Source organism: Hippopotamus amphibius, chromosome 2, assembly GCF_030028045.1.
Source record: "Hippopotamus amphibius kiboko isolate mHipAmp2 chromosome 2, mHipAmp2.hap2, whole genome shotgun sequence".
NCBI lineage: Eukaryota > Metazoa > Chordata > Mammalia > Artiodactyla > Hippopotamidae > Hippopotamus > Hippopotamus amphibius.
The window spans coordinates 14918267-14936142 of record NC_080187.1 but is presented as its reverse complement, the minus strand read 5'-3'; the positions used below and the strand labels follow the sequence as shown (position 1 = coordinate 14936142).

Sequence of the window (17876 nt, the reverse complement as noted above, 5' to 3'; positions counted from 1 at the left end):
TGTATTTATTAACTTCCTAAAATCTGAAAAATTCTAAATTCTGAAGCACACCCAGCCCCACAAGTTTTCAATAAAAGATTATGTACATACATTATCTTTGAAGCCTGAACAATTTCTATTTCCTTAAAATGAATGGTATCTTCTTAAATAACCATAAGCAAATAACATCCTTAACATGGCTATAGTGAGTTTTAAGATGAAGAAAACATTTCCGAATACAGGTAGGAGGGCCCTGAATTCCCAGAATGTTCCTTTCATATAAAATCCATTCATAATATTTTATTTACACGCTATAGTAGTCAGAGCTTTCAAACTCTAAATTCTAGGGCTTGCTTGAAAAAAGGCCTATTCTCTTAACTTAGAACACAAAAAATGACTAAGGCTCGCTGAGGGGCATGTGCCCTGAATCCCATCATGTACCAAGTCATCACAGAACTTTAGAGCTGGAAGAGACCCTTGAGAACTAATCTAAATCACTATTCCTTCCCTTCCAAACTGTTTTATCATCCACAAATGTACTCTCTCCTGTGAGGTAAGAACAACCTGCCCTAACTTGTCCTTAGACTCTGTCTATAGGAACACCCTGTAAGTGAATGTGAATAAACTGGGTGGGGTAATTGACAGACTCAGGATCCAAAATGATGGCTTGAATCTAACACAATAAATCTTACATGCTTGGCAAATGTCTCAGTTTATACTTTAGAAAAATAAGAGTTTCCAAGTCCAGAATGAAGAAAGACTCGTCTAGTATGTCCTAAAAAAAAAAAAAAGACAACTATCTTAATGGACTCAATGAGTCAACAACATTAATGTGGCTGCCAAAAAAGCTACTGTGATCAGGAACTAACTACACGAACAGTAGTACAGCATCCAGAAAGAACGAGGTAACTGCCCTCTCTACTACAAGCTAGTTACAGCACATCTGGAGCAATACGTTCAGCTCTGCTCCACACTCTGAGAGAGACACAGAAAAACTGAAAAAGTCCAGAAGAGGGGCAACCAGGATAGGAAGGGAATCTGAAACCATTTCACATAAAAAACAGTTGAGCTGACATTATTTGGTCCAGACTCAGAGGGAAAAGGATCACTGTCTGCAGATCCCTGAAGAACTCTCACGGCACAGAGAGAGCTGACTTGTTCTGTGTGGCCCCAAAGGGCAGAGCCAGAACCAGTTGGTGTTAACCACAGGGAGAAATATTTCAGCTAAGTCCATGGAAGTATTTCTTGCAGTGTAGAGCCAGATTAGGAGGTAGTGGCCTCTAAAGTCCCATCTAGCCCTGAAGGTCCGTAATTTTAAAAATCAAACATTTGTCATCGCTTCGGTCTCTTACTGTTGATAACTATTATTCTTTAGTATCACAGTCTCTCCCTTCACCCTTCTTAAAATGTCCTACACAGCCAACCAATCAGTCAAATGTTTTGCCAGGTCTGTGGGAGGAAAATGCTTGCTTGCTGGGCAATTAGTTTCAGTTTGCAGATCAGTGTCCCTGTAAACAAAAGAGGGTCCTAATTGAGGGGCAGACAAGAGCTCTCAGCTAGACCTCCATGAAAGAAATTCTTATTAATTCAAAGAGCAGTTAGAAAATCCATCCAAACACACATTATCAATGGTGTTCAGTCCTTACAGGAATATTAAAATAAAACACCCTGTACCCATCTTTCCAAATGCCAGAGAATCCAACTTTGCCAACCTAACTAGGTCTCTCAACCTCAGACAGAAGTTTTCCTTCCGTCAAAGAGATGCGTTTACTGTTTGAAGTAGACTAGAACCCATGCTCAGATAGAAAGGCCATGCTTGATTACATTACTGTGAAGCTAAAATCGCCCATCAGTAGGCCCACAAAGGCAGTTCAGCTGCTGAGAGCTAGACACGGGCAATCCATTGTGAATTCATAGAAAACTACAAGCTACAAAAAATTTAAAACACAGGAGAGCTACCAAAATTGGGCACCCTTCTAAAACTTCTGTTGCCTAAAGACCACCATAGACATAGGTATATGGTAGTCCATGGAAGTTACCAGAAGCCTTGAACAGTTCAGATGGTCAATATTACCCAATTCAGCTTTACTTCACTTAATGTTGATTTGGAGTCTACAAAACACCAGCCAAAGTATTAGAGAATACAATATATACATGATGGACTTAACAAGAACACATTCTTCTCTGTGCTTTTTAAAGTGAAGCCCAGAAACAATCTAAGTGTCCTTAATCAAGGGATTGGTTAAGTAAACTATAATATATACTTATAATGAAAAATACAACTGCTGAAAAGAATAAGGTAGACCTTAGGTACTGACATGAGAAAAAAAAGTCCATGATACATAGTTAAGTGAATACAGTAAGACAAAATTCTATGATTTGCTGTATCTATATATGATTAGTATATGTAATATAATTACTATATCATTATTTAATTTTGAATTTTTAAAACCTATTTTTTAAAACCCTGTGTTTATGTTTATATATGCCTAGAAAAATGTCTGAGAAAAGATCAAACTGCTAACAGTAGTAACCTTTAGAGACTGACTGGAACTGGGAGGTAGTAAAGGACTGATTTTTACTCTTTCCTTTGTAGACTTCTGGTTCTTTGTAATTTTTGCAAGTAAAGGTTACCTTGGTGGACAAATGCTGTATGAGCCCCCCTATATGAGGAACCTGGAATAGGCAAACTCACTGAGACAGGAAGTAAAATGGTGGTTGCCAGGAATCCGGGCCATGGGGTTGGGGAGTTATTGTTTAATGAATACAAAGTTTCAGTTGGGAAAGATAAAAAAAGTTCTGAAGATGGATGGTGGTGATGGTTGTACAATGTGAATGTACTTAATGCCACTAAACTGTACACTTAAAAATGGTGAAGATGGTAAATCTTATGTTATGTATATTTTATCACAATGAAAAAGCAACTTAAAAGAAAAAAGTTACCTTTGTGATTTAAAAATAACACAAAAATTATAATGGTAAAATAACATCAATTACACAGACATATACTAACCATTCAAAATAAGCAATCTTTCTACATAATCACTGCTATGTGCTTCAAACTTCAGAAAATCTAATTCATCCTTTTCCGTCACATTTTACTAAAACAAATAAAAATCACCACAAGTCTCTACTAGGTTTTTCAAGTGCTTTCTATTAAAAAAAAAAAAAATCCTAGTCATAAGAATAGCTAACACACACCCCAGTGCTTACTTATTCTGCACGGGGAACCGTTGTTCTAAGCTCTGTAAATGTACTAACTTATTCAGTTTTCACAGCAATCCTATGAGCTAAGTACTATTATTATCTTCATTTCTCAGATGAAGAGAGGTTAAGTGACCTGCCCAAGGTTACAGAGTTAATAAAGGGCAGAACTAGGATTCACACCTCAGAATGGACTCCAGAGTCCACACTCTCAACCACTAGCTTCCTGCCGCTCAGCAGTAAGTCAGTGTCTCTACAGGAAGGCCAAAAAAGGTTACAGTCAAAATCTCTAGTTAGTACACTCCTTGAAGCTGGAAGAAATACAGACTTGGCTTTTTATGGGTGAATAATCTGCATTCCTACTTATGTCAATGCCAAGCTCCAACCCAAGATTCGCCTGTATTAAGACTGATAATCATGTGGGAAAACTCTCCACAAATTCAATTATAGTCCAAAGTCCATATCTGACTCCACAGTAAATCACTGAGCCTAAGAATTAGGTCAGAGATCCACTGATATAAATACAGCTAGACAAAATGGTTTGGACAAATCAAACCCCAACTCAAAGCACAGGAATTCAGAAACTCTTGTCTCACATCTTGACAAGGTAGGTTTTATTTGTTTAGTTCCAGGCCCGCTTTAGATCTCAAGAGGGAAAGAATAGAAGTTGTCTCTAACTTTGCTTGAAGACTTCAATTAGCAGGAAGAAAAGCTTTATTTTCTAGGGGACTCAGACAAAAATTGGCTTTTATCAGCATCAGCAAAACTGAACATTCCCCTTAAGGGGAAAAAAAACGGGCATCCCTGCTTAAACTGTGTATTTGTCCAAACATATTATCCTTGTAATTGAGGAAGGAAAAAAAAATGGTGCAAGGAAGGGATTTAACCTAATTTATAAATGTGCTCAACCTAGATACACACCTGCCCCAAATGACCTACTGAATCCATTTTTGCAGGGAAAACATGGATTACAACGTCTTTTTTTGGCCTCAAGTGGTCTGCACTACTGTTTGTAAACAAAATCCTCTCAATATCTTTTCCACCTGTCACATGCACATCTGACAGTTATACAAGCAAGGAGAAATGAACAAGGAAAGCAGGAGGAATCCCTTAGGCTCAGTTTTCGACCAGTTGGTTGCAGGAGGTCCTGTGCTGGCTTTCAAACTTCCCCAAATCACCCCAGGCGCAGAGGCCAGGTGAGCGAACCGAACCCAAAAGTTTGCGTCCATTCAGCCTGTCTGACAAAGGCCAGAGAGCCGTGTCTGGAAGGAGGTGCGATGCCTTCCAGGCAGCAACCGCCCCCCTCCCAAGGAAGCACAGCCCAAGGGGGGTGGTGGGGGACAAAAGACTTTCCAGATTGGGGGCTGGGGGGGGGAGGCAGGTTAGCTGGAGCTTGGGTCTCCCCTCGGGAGTCGAAATCTGGGGAACCTCTGGGGCAAGAAACGATCCATTCCAGCCAAGAGCCCAAGGCTAGAGGCCGGGGGCTGGGGAGAGGAAGGGGCCGCCGCTGGGAGGGTCCGGCGGGCGAGGAAGCGCCGGGACTCACCTGGGGGAGGCGGAGAGGGAGCCTGGGTGGCAGGTGGGGTGGGCGGGACGCTGCCGCCGCCGCCGCCGCCCGGGAGAACGGAGGTCGGGATCGGGGGAGTGGTGGGCGCCTGCACCGCGGTCGCTACCGGGGAGGTCGGCGCCGGGCCGGTGGTCGTCGAGAGGGTGGTCGGCGCGGGTCCGGTCGCCGCCCGAGGGGTGGTCGGCGCGGGGCCGAGCGGCGCCCGAAAGGTGGTCGGAGCGGGTCGGGCCGTGGCCGGAGCAGGGGTGGTCTCCGGCGGCCAGGCTGTGGAGGACGCAGCCAGGGGTCGGTGGACAGGAGCGCGCGGGGGTCCGGTCCTCGGGGCCTGGGCCGTGGAAGCCGTGGCCTCAGAGAAAGGGTGACTCGGCTCGCCCCCGAGCCCCGGGCCCGGCGACGCGTCCACCTGCCCCGCGGCCCCGCCGCCACCGCTGACATTCCCCGCCGAGGTGGCTGAGGCGGCGGCGGCGGCGGCGGCGCACAACAGGGCGAGGCCGCCCAGGCTCGGCCGGCTCCTCATGGCGCGCTCGGCTTCGCCATTCATTCATTCAGTCAGTCGGTCGGTCAGTCATCTTCTCCCCGCTGCGCTCGTACCGGGGAAGCCGCCGCAGCCGCCGCCGCCACCGGGCGCACCATCGCCACCTCCCTCTGACAGGCGGCCGGCCCCGCGGGCGGGCCCCAGCGCGGAGGGAGCGACCCGGCCGCGCGCGGACAGCCCGCCCTCCTCGATGGGCAGCCTGACCTGACCAATGGGAGACCGCGCTAGCTCACGTGACCCACCCGCTTCCCGGCCTCTTTGTAGCCCCACGGGCCAATCAGAGGGCGTCAAGGAGAGGGGGCGGTACCAGGGCGGGAGGAGGGCGGTGCGAGCGCCGCTCCGGCAGGTTGGGCTAGCGGCAGCAGCGGCTTTGTCTGCCCGAGAAGCGGGGCGCGGGCCTCGGGCACCGGGCGCCACGGAGCAGACAAAGGACGCGACCCGCGAGGCAGACGCGGGGCCAAGTCGTCGGCTCCACTGGGCGGCGAGCGCGACCCGGGACGGGGAGTCGGCTCTTTGGAGCTTCCGCGCCCTCCTGAACAATGGGGCACCAGCGCCGCGCCCGGGCTGGGGTGGAGACGGAGCTGAAACCCCCGCGATGGGCGAGGGCGGCTGCAGCGAGGATGTGGAGCCCACATTCTCTCTGCTGCCCGAGAGCGCCTGGCCTCGGCCCTTCGAGGTCTGCACTGCATTCCCATCTCAGAGATGGGGAAGCTGAGGCCCTTGTTGAGGACCTCACCGAACCAAGACCCACGCCGTCCCCAAGCACCTGCATTGTGCCAGGCACTGTGCCTGGCAGGACAGGGGTCCTAGAGACCCGTCGGGAGCCTGCGTGGGGGAGACAGGCTCACATGCACACTTTACCCTAAAGCTCGGGGAGAGTGGGATCGGGCGGGTTGAACCTCAGCTCCAGGTTTCCTGCTGAGTGGTTTCGTGGCCTGAGCGCACTGTTCTCACCTCTAAAATGGGGTTGATGGGCAGCTAACACCCCCAAACCTCCCCCCGTCCTCCTCTCCCAGAGCTGATGTGCGAATTAAGTAATGTACTGAAAGGGCTTAACGCAGTGCCTGGCCCACAGTAAGCCCTCATTAATGCTGACTACACTCGGTGTACTGTGTTAGGACAAGCCCCATGCCGCAGCCCTGCGGTCCCCAGAGCTGCCTGCCTCTTGGGGTGGGTCTGATAGAGCTTGACCCTGGGTGACATAAACCCTGTGTAAAGCTAGAATTCCAGTGGGCAGCCTCGCACCATCGCCCAGGATTCAGAGCTCTCTCAGGCGCTGTAGCCGAGGCTCAGCAGCTTCCAGTGGCAGTCAGGCAGGGCGCGTTTGTCATCTGACAGGGCTTAATCCCAGCCCCACCGCCAGCCCATTCCTGGCCTCCCCTGCGTGATGCTCGCCTTTGTGCATGGCTTCCCATTAGTCACTGGCCTCCAACCAGAACGGGGCGATGAGATTTGCGTGCCAGCCCGTGTCTGTGTTAATTCAAAATGCATTTATTTACCTGCATGAGGAGTGGGTGGGGAGAGGATATGTATGTGCTTGTGTAATGAAAACATACACGTCTGTGAGTCTGTGTGTATGAGTATCGTGTATTTGTATGAGCTTATGAGTATGGGAGCTAGTATCTATTTTTGCATATTGTATGTTCTAATCTAAGTATCTGCATGTGTACTGATGTGTGTTTTATGTGTATTTTCTGTGTGTTTTTGCACTTGTGAGTATCTATGAGTGTCTTGGTAGGTCCATCTATATATGTAAGGGGAGGCAGCAGTTTGGGAGGGGTGTTTATGGGTTCTGGTTTCAGACCAATATTTAGGAAGCATAAATGAAGATTCTGTTTTTACTTCTCTTGGGGAAGGGAGGGGACAGGTCATGCCTCTTTCCCATATTCTTTTGTTGAATCTTTCTAGCCCTTCAAGCCCCAACCCAAATACCATATCCTCTAAGAGACTTTTCTGGGTCTCTGACTAGTAATTAATCTCTCCCTCCCCATTTTCCCACTGCCCTTTGTTCGTTGATTATAGCCCTGATCTATCAATCTCTCTCTCCCCTGCCTCTTCCTAAAAGGATTAAGGATGGCTTTCAGAAATATATACAACAGGATAAATGGAACTGCCCACGTGATTTTATTACTTCCCACAGGCATGCATCAGCAGGAATACTAGAACTTGTGATTTCTGTGTCTGTCTCTCCCATTAGACTGTTCTCTCTGTTCTCAGTGCTTAGCATGGGTGATACATGTGAGCACTAATCCATGCTGGTTAAATTGAATTCAGTTGAAAAGAGACCCAGTGGTGCCCTGGGAAGAGCTTGCGTCTTTGGAGTCAGAAAGATCTGGGTCATGACTCTGCCAGCTGTGTGACCTTGGAAGAAACCTTTCACCTCTCTGAGCCTCAGTTTCCTCATCTATAAAATGGGGCCAATGAATTCTGTCTCAGTTGAGCTGAGGCCTGAAGGGAATGTTTTTACAGAGCCTGGCACACAGAATGTGCTCAATCTGCAGAGGCTCATGTTTCATTACCAGTGCTAACTTTGAGCCTTGTTGGCTGAAGGACCACAACCAGAAACAACTTCACCATCAGGTGACATGGCCTGACAGTCACCCTGCCAGACATCCCAAGTGATAGCTGAAAAATGCTGGGTTGGCCCTAAGCTGTGCTATATCAGAGATTCTCTGGCACTAGGAGAGAAAAGCTGATGCAGCTTCTTTGCCTAGAGAATCGCAGAGAAAAGACTAGAAGCCCTTGCCAAAGTAATCCAGGCCAGCTCCCTGCCTCAGACAGGAATCACCCCCAGCACGGGTTCTAAAATGAGTTAATTACCTGTAATATGTATAGAACATGTTGAATTTTTTGGAAAGGTGATTTAAGTGTATTAATATTGATCCACTCAAAATTTAATCCTTAAATTTCTTGCTATGCCTTTATTCTCTAGATGACTTTTTGCTTGTTTCTTAGGAATAATATTTTATTTTTGTATTTATAAATTGTAAATGCTCCAAATATCCAACATCAGCGAAGAGTGTTATTATATCTCTTCAATTTAATCATATAAAGTCATTGTAAGAGTGGCTATGAAGACATTATAGCAAATATTAATAATCGATCATTGAGCTCTTACTACATGCTAGACATTATACTCAGCGCTACACGTGAATTCTTTTGTTTAATCCTAAGAACAACCCCAGGGAGTAGGTACTATTATTATCCCTATTTTACAGGTAAGGAAACTAGGCCACAGAGAGGTTAAGCAACTCGCCCAAGGTCACTTAGTCAGTAATGAAAATGAGGAAGAAATCAAACTTAGGCTGGCTGGCTCTAGCTGGTGCCCTTAACAATTCTGCTCTAAAGGGAAAATGCTGATGATATAATATTAAGAAAAGAGAAAATAAATTATAGCTATGACTTTCTGTGTAACAGAATGTTGTTTGGCAGTTCTCCTGTGTCTCCAGAATTGCAGCTAAGGCCCAGGGCTCTAAAGAGAGCTGTCAACCCACCCATGGCATCTGGGGCCACAGGACTTAATAGGGGGTTGGGGAGAGGCACAGAACAGCAGGCGGCAGAGAGGGCTAATTCCTCTTTGTATCCTCAGCATCTAGCACAGTGGCAGATACGAAGAAGTGGCTCAAGAATTTTATGTTGAGGGACTTCCTTGGTGGTCCAGTGGTTACGACTTTGCCTTCCAATGCAGGGGGTGCAGTTTCAGTCCCTGGTCAGAGAGCTAAGATCCACATATCTCGCACCCAAAAAACTAAAACATAAAACAGAAGCAATATTGTAACAAATTCAATAAAGACTTTAAAAAATGGTCCGCATCAAAATATCTTTAAAAAAAAAGGTATTTAAAAAAAAAAAGAATTGTATGTTGAGTTAAACAAGGCCTTATGATGTTCCAGGAGTCTTGGACTCATAACCCATTATTCTTCAAAGGCAGGGCTATCACCTGTACTTGAAAGAAGGAGAAACGGAGCCTCTGAGAGGCTAAGGGATTTGCCCAACATCTGCCCAACCCCAACATCCAGGCTCTTCTCTAGATTCCTCAGGCCATTCATATAAGTACTGTGCCTTGCACATAGTAGGAGGTCAATGAACACGTACTGAAAGAAAGAACAGGTATATACCAAATTTAACCCTCTTGCTACAGCAGCATTTAAGAAAACAGAAGCTTTGGGAGTAAGGAAAGAAGGCACAACAATATAATCAGCAAAATAACTTCATCTCCCAGATTTCAATAAAACACAGAAACTGTCCCCTTTCTGGTTTCATTGAAACAGCAATGCTGACATGGACTATTTCTAATCCTGCCGGAGCCTGGGGTCCTATCAGATGTGGCCGATGCAAGGTTTGGCATCATCTGGAGACAACTTTAGGATTATTGGGGCCACTATTCACAAAGTCTGCTCAGCAAAGGAGGACACTAACAAGTCACAGAAAGAGAAATGCAAACGGCTAAGACACGTAAAGCACTGTGTGTCCAGCTTAAGTAATCAAAGATTTGCAAACTGAGACAATGAGTTACCATTTTTTTTTAACCTGTTGATTTGGCAAGAATTTTTTAAAACTGGTAATACTTGTTGCAAGGGAATGCCTCCCAGAATTGATGAGAATGTAAAGTGATACCACCTTTCCAGGAAGCCTTAAAAGTGTTTCTACTCTTGGACTCGTTATTTCCACTTTTAAGTATCTGTCCAGGGACTTCCCTGGTGGTCCGGTGATAGAGAATCCATCCTGCAATGCAGGGGATGCAGGTTCGATCCCTGGTCAGAGAACTAAGATCCCATATGCCACGGGGCAACTAAGCCCGTGTGTCACAACTAGAGAGACGCCTGAGCACCGCAACGAAGATCCTGCATGCTGCAACTAAGACCCGATGCAGCCAAAAATAAAAATAAACTTTAAAAATAAATATTAAAAAAAAAGAATCTTTCTGAAAGAAATAAACAATTCGATGTAAATAAAGCTTTATGTACAAAAATGTTCATCAGAGTGTTAAGGATGATAATGAAAATTAGAAAAATCTAAACAGATAACAGGGAATTCTCTGGCGGTTCAGTGTTAGGACTCTGCACTCTCACTGCTGAGGTCCTGGGTTCATCCCTGGTCCAGGGACTAAGATCCCACAAGCCTCGCAGTGTGGCCGAAAAATAAATAAACAGATAACAATACGGGAGAGGGCAAATACTTTGTGCTCTATGCCCTCCCTATGTTGGAGCACTATACATCTATAAAAAATGATATCCATGAAGGAAATTCTTGCAACATACTATTGTGGAAAAAAAAGATTAGACACCTCTTAGAATAGCCAAAATCCAAAATGCTGACAACACTAAATACAGGCAAGGATGTGAAGCCGGAGGAACTCTTATTCACTGTTGGTGGGAATGCAAAATGGTGCAGCCACTTTGGAAGACAGTTGGGTGGTTTCCTACAAAACTAAACATACTCTTACCGTATGATCCAGCAATTGTGTTCTTTGGTATTTACCCAAAGGGGTTGAACACACATGTTCATACCAAAACCTGTAAAAAAGATGTTTATGGCAGCTTTATTCATAAGTGCCAAAACTTGGAAGCAGCCAAGATGCCCTTCAGTAGGTGGATGGATAGATAAACTATGGCACATCCAGACAATGGGATATTATTCAGCACTAAAAAGAAATGAGCTGTCAAGCCATGAAAAGACATAGAAGAAACATTAATGCACGTTACAGAGTGAAAGAAGCCCATCTGTAAAGTTTGTATACTGTACGACTTTTAGCTATATGACATTCTGGAGAAGGCAAAACTATGGAGACAGTTAAAAGATCCATGGTTGCCAGGGTGTGGTGGGGGGAGAAGGGATGATAGGTGGAGCACAGAGGATTTTTTAGGGCAAACAAAAACACTCTGAATGATATTATAGTGATGTATACATGTCGTTGTACATTTATCCAGAACCATAGAATGTACAGCACCAGGAATAAACCATGATGGACAGAGTGAATGTGATGTCGGTTCATTAAGTTTAACAAGTGTACCACTCTGGTGGGGGATGTTAATAGTGAGGGAGGATATGCAGGGGATATATGGGAAATCTCTATACCTTCTTCTCAGTTTTGCTGTGAATCAAAAACCGCAATAAAAAAATAGTTTTATTAAAAATTAGGTTACATGGTTATTTATCCTATGATCCCAATTATGTAAAAAAAAGAATATATATTCACATATTATTACATTCATATATTGTTTACATGGTATAAATAATATATGAGTATACAGCTGATTATATGTAATATGTCTATATTATTAATTAGATATATTATATATGTGAATATAACATTTTATATATACATAAAATAAAAGACTAAAAGGGAATATACCAAAACATTAACAATCTCTGTCTCTGAATGATTGCATTATGGGTATTTAAATTTTTTCTCCTTCATACTTTTTCACATTTTTCAATTCTTTTTTCACAGTAAGCACGCATTGCTTAAATAATCAGGAATAACCCACGAGAGAACTCATTTCAATCTGGGGATATGTCTGCCAACCACATCCTGGATCTGCCTCCGAGGTGTCACTTCTTAAGAGGTTGAGGAAGAGAAACTTTTCACTTGTGAAGTCACATTAATAGCAAAGTGCCTTCCCCGGTGAAGCTAAATGTTGAAATCCTGCTTCAAAGTCCTTCTGATGCTAAAATAAGCTCAGAAAAGCATTTGCTGCAGTTCTTGGAGATCCACTGAAGGACATCATTCACAGTGGGCACCAAGTCAAACCCTCGCGTGTCATCAGCACTGGCTGCAGAGCAAAGAATTTGAACCATTTGGGGAAGAATGGGGTCAGAGCTTCACAGACAACTCTTTCCCTTAGGATGCTATAATTATAATACAGGGGACTACTGACAGGTGCAGAACACACAAAGCTTTCCCAATCATTGTCTCCTTTGAGCTTTGCAATCACTCTAGAGAGAGGGTGGTGGTGGTATTAGTAGCAGTAGTGGTGTCCTAACAATAATAATGACTAACATTTGCTGAGCACTTATTATGTGCCAGACATCTGTGCAAAACACTTCATGCACGTTATCCCTTTTAGTCTTCTACTGTGAAGTAGGAGTGATTATCCCCACTTTATAGGTCAGTATACTATTGCTTAAAGATGTCATATGACTTGTCCAAGGTCACCACACTAATAAATGGAAGAACAAGGATTCATAGCACTTTTTTTTAGTCCTCAAGTCCAGAGTGATTTCCACAACTGCTTACTGAACTTCCTCACCTTTGATTATTTTTTATTGTATTGTTATTAGGAGAGACATGAGTGTAGCAGTAAAGCGTGCCTGGCTCAGTCCTGGTCTTTCTGGCTATACAATTCTGACAGGTCACTTTAGCTGCGTGTTTCAATGTCCTCCTCTGTAGAATGAGGATCATAGTATCTACCTTCTAGGTCAAAGTCAAACAAAGCAATGTATACAAAGTGTTGAGCTAAAGCCTGCCCCAGAGTAAACACTCAAAAGACATTGGAACGTATCTGATTTTCCTAAACCTTGTCTTTTCACATAGTAGGTCAAGGCCAGGAGAATACAATGACCTTGGGGGTCAATGCCCAGAACTTCTAGACTCTCAGAGGATTCATACTCTGTGATCTGCTCCCATGACCTCGGCCCTCTTGAAGAGCCTCCTTTATTGCAGTAGGTACCTGTCGTTGGAATGTGTACCTAGTGTCTAGGGCTGGGAGAGTGGCGGGAGTGATCACCTGACTCCTTGGATGCCCCTGAGAAAACCCAGGACTTTGAGACTAAGATGCTCTTTGTTGAACTATTTTGAGGTCGCCCTGTCGACTTCATGCTGACTTCTGAGGGCTGGAAGATAAGGAAACCCAGTCCTAGGGGGAGCAAATGTTTCCCTGAAAAAGCCACAGAAGAGCAAATATCAGAGCTGAAAGAGGACTTAGGAATCAGCCCCTCCAAATCTGTCCTTGTACCAATGATAAACCAAGACCCAGAGAAGGAAAGGGCTTTGACCAGATCCCACACTGCACGTTAGTGACAGAGCCAGGGTCAGATGCAAACCCTCTGACTCTCAGGCCACCATCAGACCCAGATCGTTCCTGCCACAGGAGGCAGCCAAGGCCAGCAAGGGACCAAGTGTCTGCTGGCTGAGAACCCCAGGGCCTTCCCACCCACATCACTGCCCTTCTGGCTTCTGGTCCAGGGCTTTTTATGTCACCAGGCTTCTTCACGAGGAACTTTGCTTCTGGAATCAAAGAAATGGTACCCTGCTGCCAGCTCTTTACCCATGGCCAAGGCAGTGTTTTAAATTATAACAATAACCAAGGCTGCTCTCAGACAGTAGTTGAAACCTCAGGAATGGCAAAATCTTCCAAATTAGGCCATATTAAACTAAAGGAACTAGAAATAACATCTTTCCCATTCCATCAGGCCTAAATTAGAACAGCTCTGAAGAGGATTCTGGGAGATCAGGCCAGCTCTCAGGCCTGTGGGTCTGATTTTCTCCCTCAAACAGTCACTGCACTTTTCTTGTGATCCCTGGGTGTTTATTAGGAGTGTGTGATGCCTCAGTACAGCCTAGAATTTGGAATTGATTGTAATCCATAGCTACATACAGATGCCTCTTTAGAGACAGGAACTCTGAAATCTGCCATCTGGTCCCATATTGGGGAATTAGCCTGTGAATCAGCCAGTCCGTAATGTAGGGCCTGGCTGCAGTACTTCCAGCCTATGTGACTAGGGCAAGAAACCACCCCTCTAAGCTTCAGTTTTGACATCTGTAAAGTGAGCATGTAATGCCTGGTCTATTCATTGTGCTGCTAAGAGAATTCAATCATTCATTCATTCATTTATTCAGCAGAAATGTATTAAACACTGATCCAGAGATACCCTAGTGAACAAGACCAAAAAAGGGAGAGTACCTGGCATTCATGGTGCTTATAATATATTGAGTGAGATAATTGATTAACAAATAAACAGGTAAATAAGCAAGATATTTACCACTTATGGTAAACACTACGAGGGAGATAAAACGGTTCTGTGACACAGAGAAACTGGGAAACATTCCCTTAGGGTGGTGAAGGAAAGCATTCAATCTGAAATCAAAAGAAGAAGCTGGTTCTGCAAAAACCACAAGGAACAGCAAGTGCAAGGCCAAGGAAAGGGCCTGAAAGAAGGCCGGAAGAGACAGAGCGTATTGAGGGAGAGCATATGAAGTGGTACGAAATAAGGTGGAAGCTGGAAATGCAGAGCTCTATAGCCATATAAGTAGACTGGATTTTCTTCTAAGAGCAAATCTGAAGCAATTTGAGGTGGGTCAGAGGAGGGCAAGGGCGGGAGCACAGTGGGAAGGCTGAGCGGTCCAGGTGTGAGAAGGTGGTGGTCTGGATGGCCTAGAGGAAGATTCAGGATTGATTTTAGATGTGGGATGTCAAGACTTGCTATTGGATTGGGTGGGGAGTGGGGGGAGAAAGAAAACAAGAATGATTCCTAGATGGGGAAATCAACAGGATCACTCATTGGACAAACATCAGTGAAGCACGTAGATCTGCCTGACCCTGTGCTTGGTGTCATAGATAAAGACGGGGACAAAGAACATAGTGTAGTTAGGGAGGTAGGACTGGAAAATAGGCATATGTATGCATTTAAATAAGTTTAGTAGATGTTAGGGAACCTGTAACTTTGCTAGGAGAAAGGATCAAAGAGGTCTTCCTAGGGGAGAGGAATCTGAGCTGAGTCGAAGGAAGAACAGAAATGAGGAGGTCTTTGGGGTCATGGAACAGAGTTCTGAAATAACAACAATAATAGTAACGATAGGTGATACTCACGAAGCCCTAACAATGTGCTAGGAACCGTTATAAGTGTAAGTTAAGGGAATTCCCTGGCGGACGAGTGGTTAGGACTCCGCACTTTCACTGCTGAGGGCCCGGGTTCGATCCCTGGTGAGGGAACTAAGATCCCATAAGTCGAGGGGCATGGCCAAAAAAACAAAAACAAAAAAACCAAAAAACAAACAAACAGAAAAACCCAAATGCAAGTTAACTTATTTAATCCTCACATAAGAACTCTGTGGGATAGATACGAGGGTGAGTCAAAAATTATCCAGACTTCGGTTATATTAAAACTTCTGTTGGCCACTCTGTCTTATCAGTGCCTTCCATTCAAGGCTACTGTCTCCCCAGTCACTGCTGTGCAGGTGTGAACGTGTTACATCAGTTCATTTGTAACTGTGGTGTGAGCAAAAATGGGTGCCCCACTTGTGATTTGCATGGAAGAAGAGCAGCGTGCAGTGATTCATTTTTTGTGTTCTGAGGGTGTACCTGGTGCCGTTATTTATCGAAGACTTTGTACGCAGTATGGAGAAAGTGTTTTGTTGTGAAGAAGTGTATATGAATGCATAGAGAAGTTCAAGGAAGTTTGCACATCGAACTTTCACCTGTTTGGTCCCCTGAAAGCAGCCCTATGAGGATGAAGATTCACTTCTGAGGCAGAAGTGAAGACAGCGGTGCATTCGTGGATCGCAGCTCAGACTAAAACACTTTTTAATGAGGGGATACGAAAGCTTGTTGACAGATGGACAAAGTGTATCGAAAAGCAAGGAGATTATGTCAGAAAATGATGTATTTGTCTTCTCTAGAAGTGAATTAGAATAAATTCTACATACATGACTAATAAGAAAAAAATCAAATTATACACTTTAAATATAAAAAAATAAGATAAAATAAAATAAATTCTACAGCCAGAGTGCAGATAAATTTTGACTCGCCCTTGTACTGTTATAATCAGCTCCACCTCATGAATGAGGAGACTGAGGCACACTTAACCCCTGTTCTATCACTTGCCCAAGGCCACACCATCTCATACCAGGCTTCAGTCTCACGCAATTTGGCTCCAGACGTCATGCTCCAACCACCACACAAACTGTCCGCCCTGGGAGAGCTCTGCATGTTAAGAAGTTGACAAGCAGAGAAAGTATAGGGCATGGGAACATAGAAGTCGATGGAAGGGGAGAAAAATGACATGAAAGTATTTTGCAAACTAGTAAGCACGGTCCCCCAGTGGATGATCACCACTGTGATTAAACAGTATGAGAGACAAAGGTTTCTCAGCAGTGTCTCTGGATTATTGGCCCTGGGGGACAGGGACTGCTTGGGGGGGATCAGAGAGGATCACAGGAGAGGATGGGCTGAAGTGAATCTAAGCCTGAGTTGGGAAGCAGTAGGTGTGGGTTCCAGTCCCAGTGCTGCCCCTGACTTATTTCGTTTCAGGTTGGTCACAACTCAGCCTGGTCTTCAGTTTCCCCATCTGGAATATGGAAGAAGGGAGGAGTGGGGATTCCAAGGGCTTGTCTGGTCTTCACATTTTGAACAATTACTGTTGCTATTGGTGCCCTGCTTCTTGAGCAGACAAAGAAGGAATGTCTACTTGGAGCCCTTTACCAAAACAAAAATGCCATCTTGGATGGGAGTGGCACCTTCCAGAAAGCAGGAGCCATGCTAGATGAGAAGCCTATGACTTACGTCTTCTGTGTCCACAGATCTCTGAGTTAAACACCTCTCATCCCTCCTGTCCCTGCCAGGACACTGGTTTCCAACCCCCCATCCCACCCCCCTGCCGCTAAATCCAGCCCATTCTTATCCCTTTTAATCCTTGGATGGTGGTGGGGTGGTCTGAGAGGCACAGACAGCATTTTAGACAGTATACTTCTGAGGGTGCAGCCAGAAGTTGCCTTTACATCCTAAGAGGTCTTATTTTGAGTTTTCCGTGAACCAAACCCTCGAGGCTTTTTTGCATACACTGCTCCAGGCTCCATCCCCGTGCTTGGTTTGGGTCCACTGCCCTGGAGTAGGGAGTGTTCACCTGAATGCAGCATGAGATCTTCCTCCTAATGTCTTGGGATCCCCATGGTGAGAACAGATTCACAGGCCTGCAAGAGAACATTTTCCATCAAAGCAATGCAATCCAAAGCCATCTTGCTGACACAGAATTTTGTAGACTGTAAAGCACTTTCATACATTATTAATTCACATATTATTGCTTTTGCATCTTATTAAATTCCTGAACTAGTTTGGACAGGGGTAGAGTTGCAAGATAAATTATGAGATGCCAGTCAAATTTGAATTTCAGATAAACAATGAATAGTGAATAATTTTTTACCGTAAGTACATCCCAAATATTGTATGGGACATACCTATACTAAAATATTGTTCATTGTTTATCTGAAATTCAAGTTGTTGCTAAGTCTAATAACCTTAGAGAACATTAACCCCATTTTGCAGGACTGGGGCTCAGAGGGGTGAAAGGATTTATCCAAACACCCTAATATCGTGTCTGATTCATTTTTTAAATTTTAGTATTTCCTTATTTTGTAAACAGAAGAGGTATATTCTCTTAAAGCCAGTATATCGGTTCTTTTAGTGGTGATCTGAAAGATTTATGTATCTTGAAAAGTCTTTTCCTCTGAGAATCTATCCCCTGTGTTTTTATAGGTATGTGTATTGCTGAGAGCATTAAAAAGGTAATGGTTCATTTTTAATCCCTAATTGCCAGCCTGGAGTTAGCTCAGAGAAGATATTTGGGAAATGTTTACTCAACGGTTGGGTTTGC

The 17876-nt window shown here is 44.5% G+C and overlaps 1 protein-coding gene across 1 annotated transcript in view; it reads right to left on the bottom strand.

Moving 5' to 3' along the window:
• MEGF9 (multiple EGF like domains 9) overlaps window positions 1-5430 on the bottom strand; it is a 77466-nt gene extending 72036 nt beyond the window's left edge. The window contains exon 1 of the mRNA XM_057722548.1: window positions 4730-5430. Within this exon, the coding sequence (XP_057578531.1) occupies window positions 4730-5291 (562 nt within the window). The 5' untranslated portion in view covers window positions 5292-5430. The remainder of the gene's footprint in view (window positions 1-4729) is intronic.
• Between the last annotated feature and the right edge of the window lie 12446 nt (window positions 5431-17876).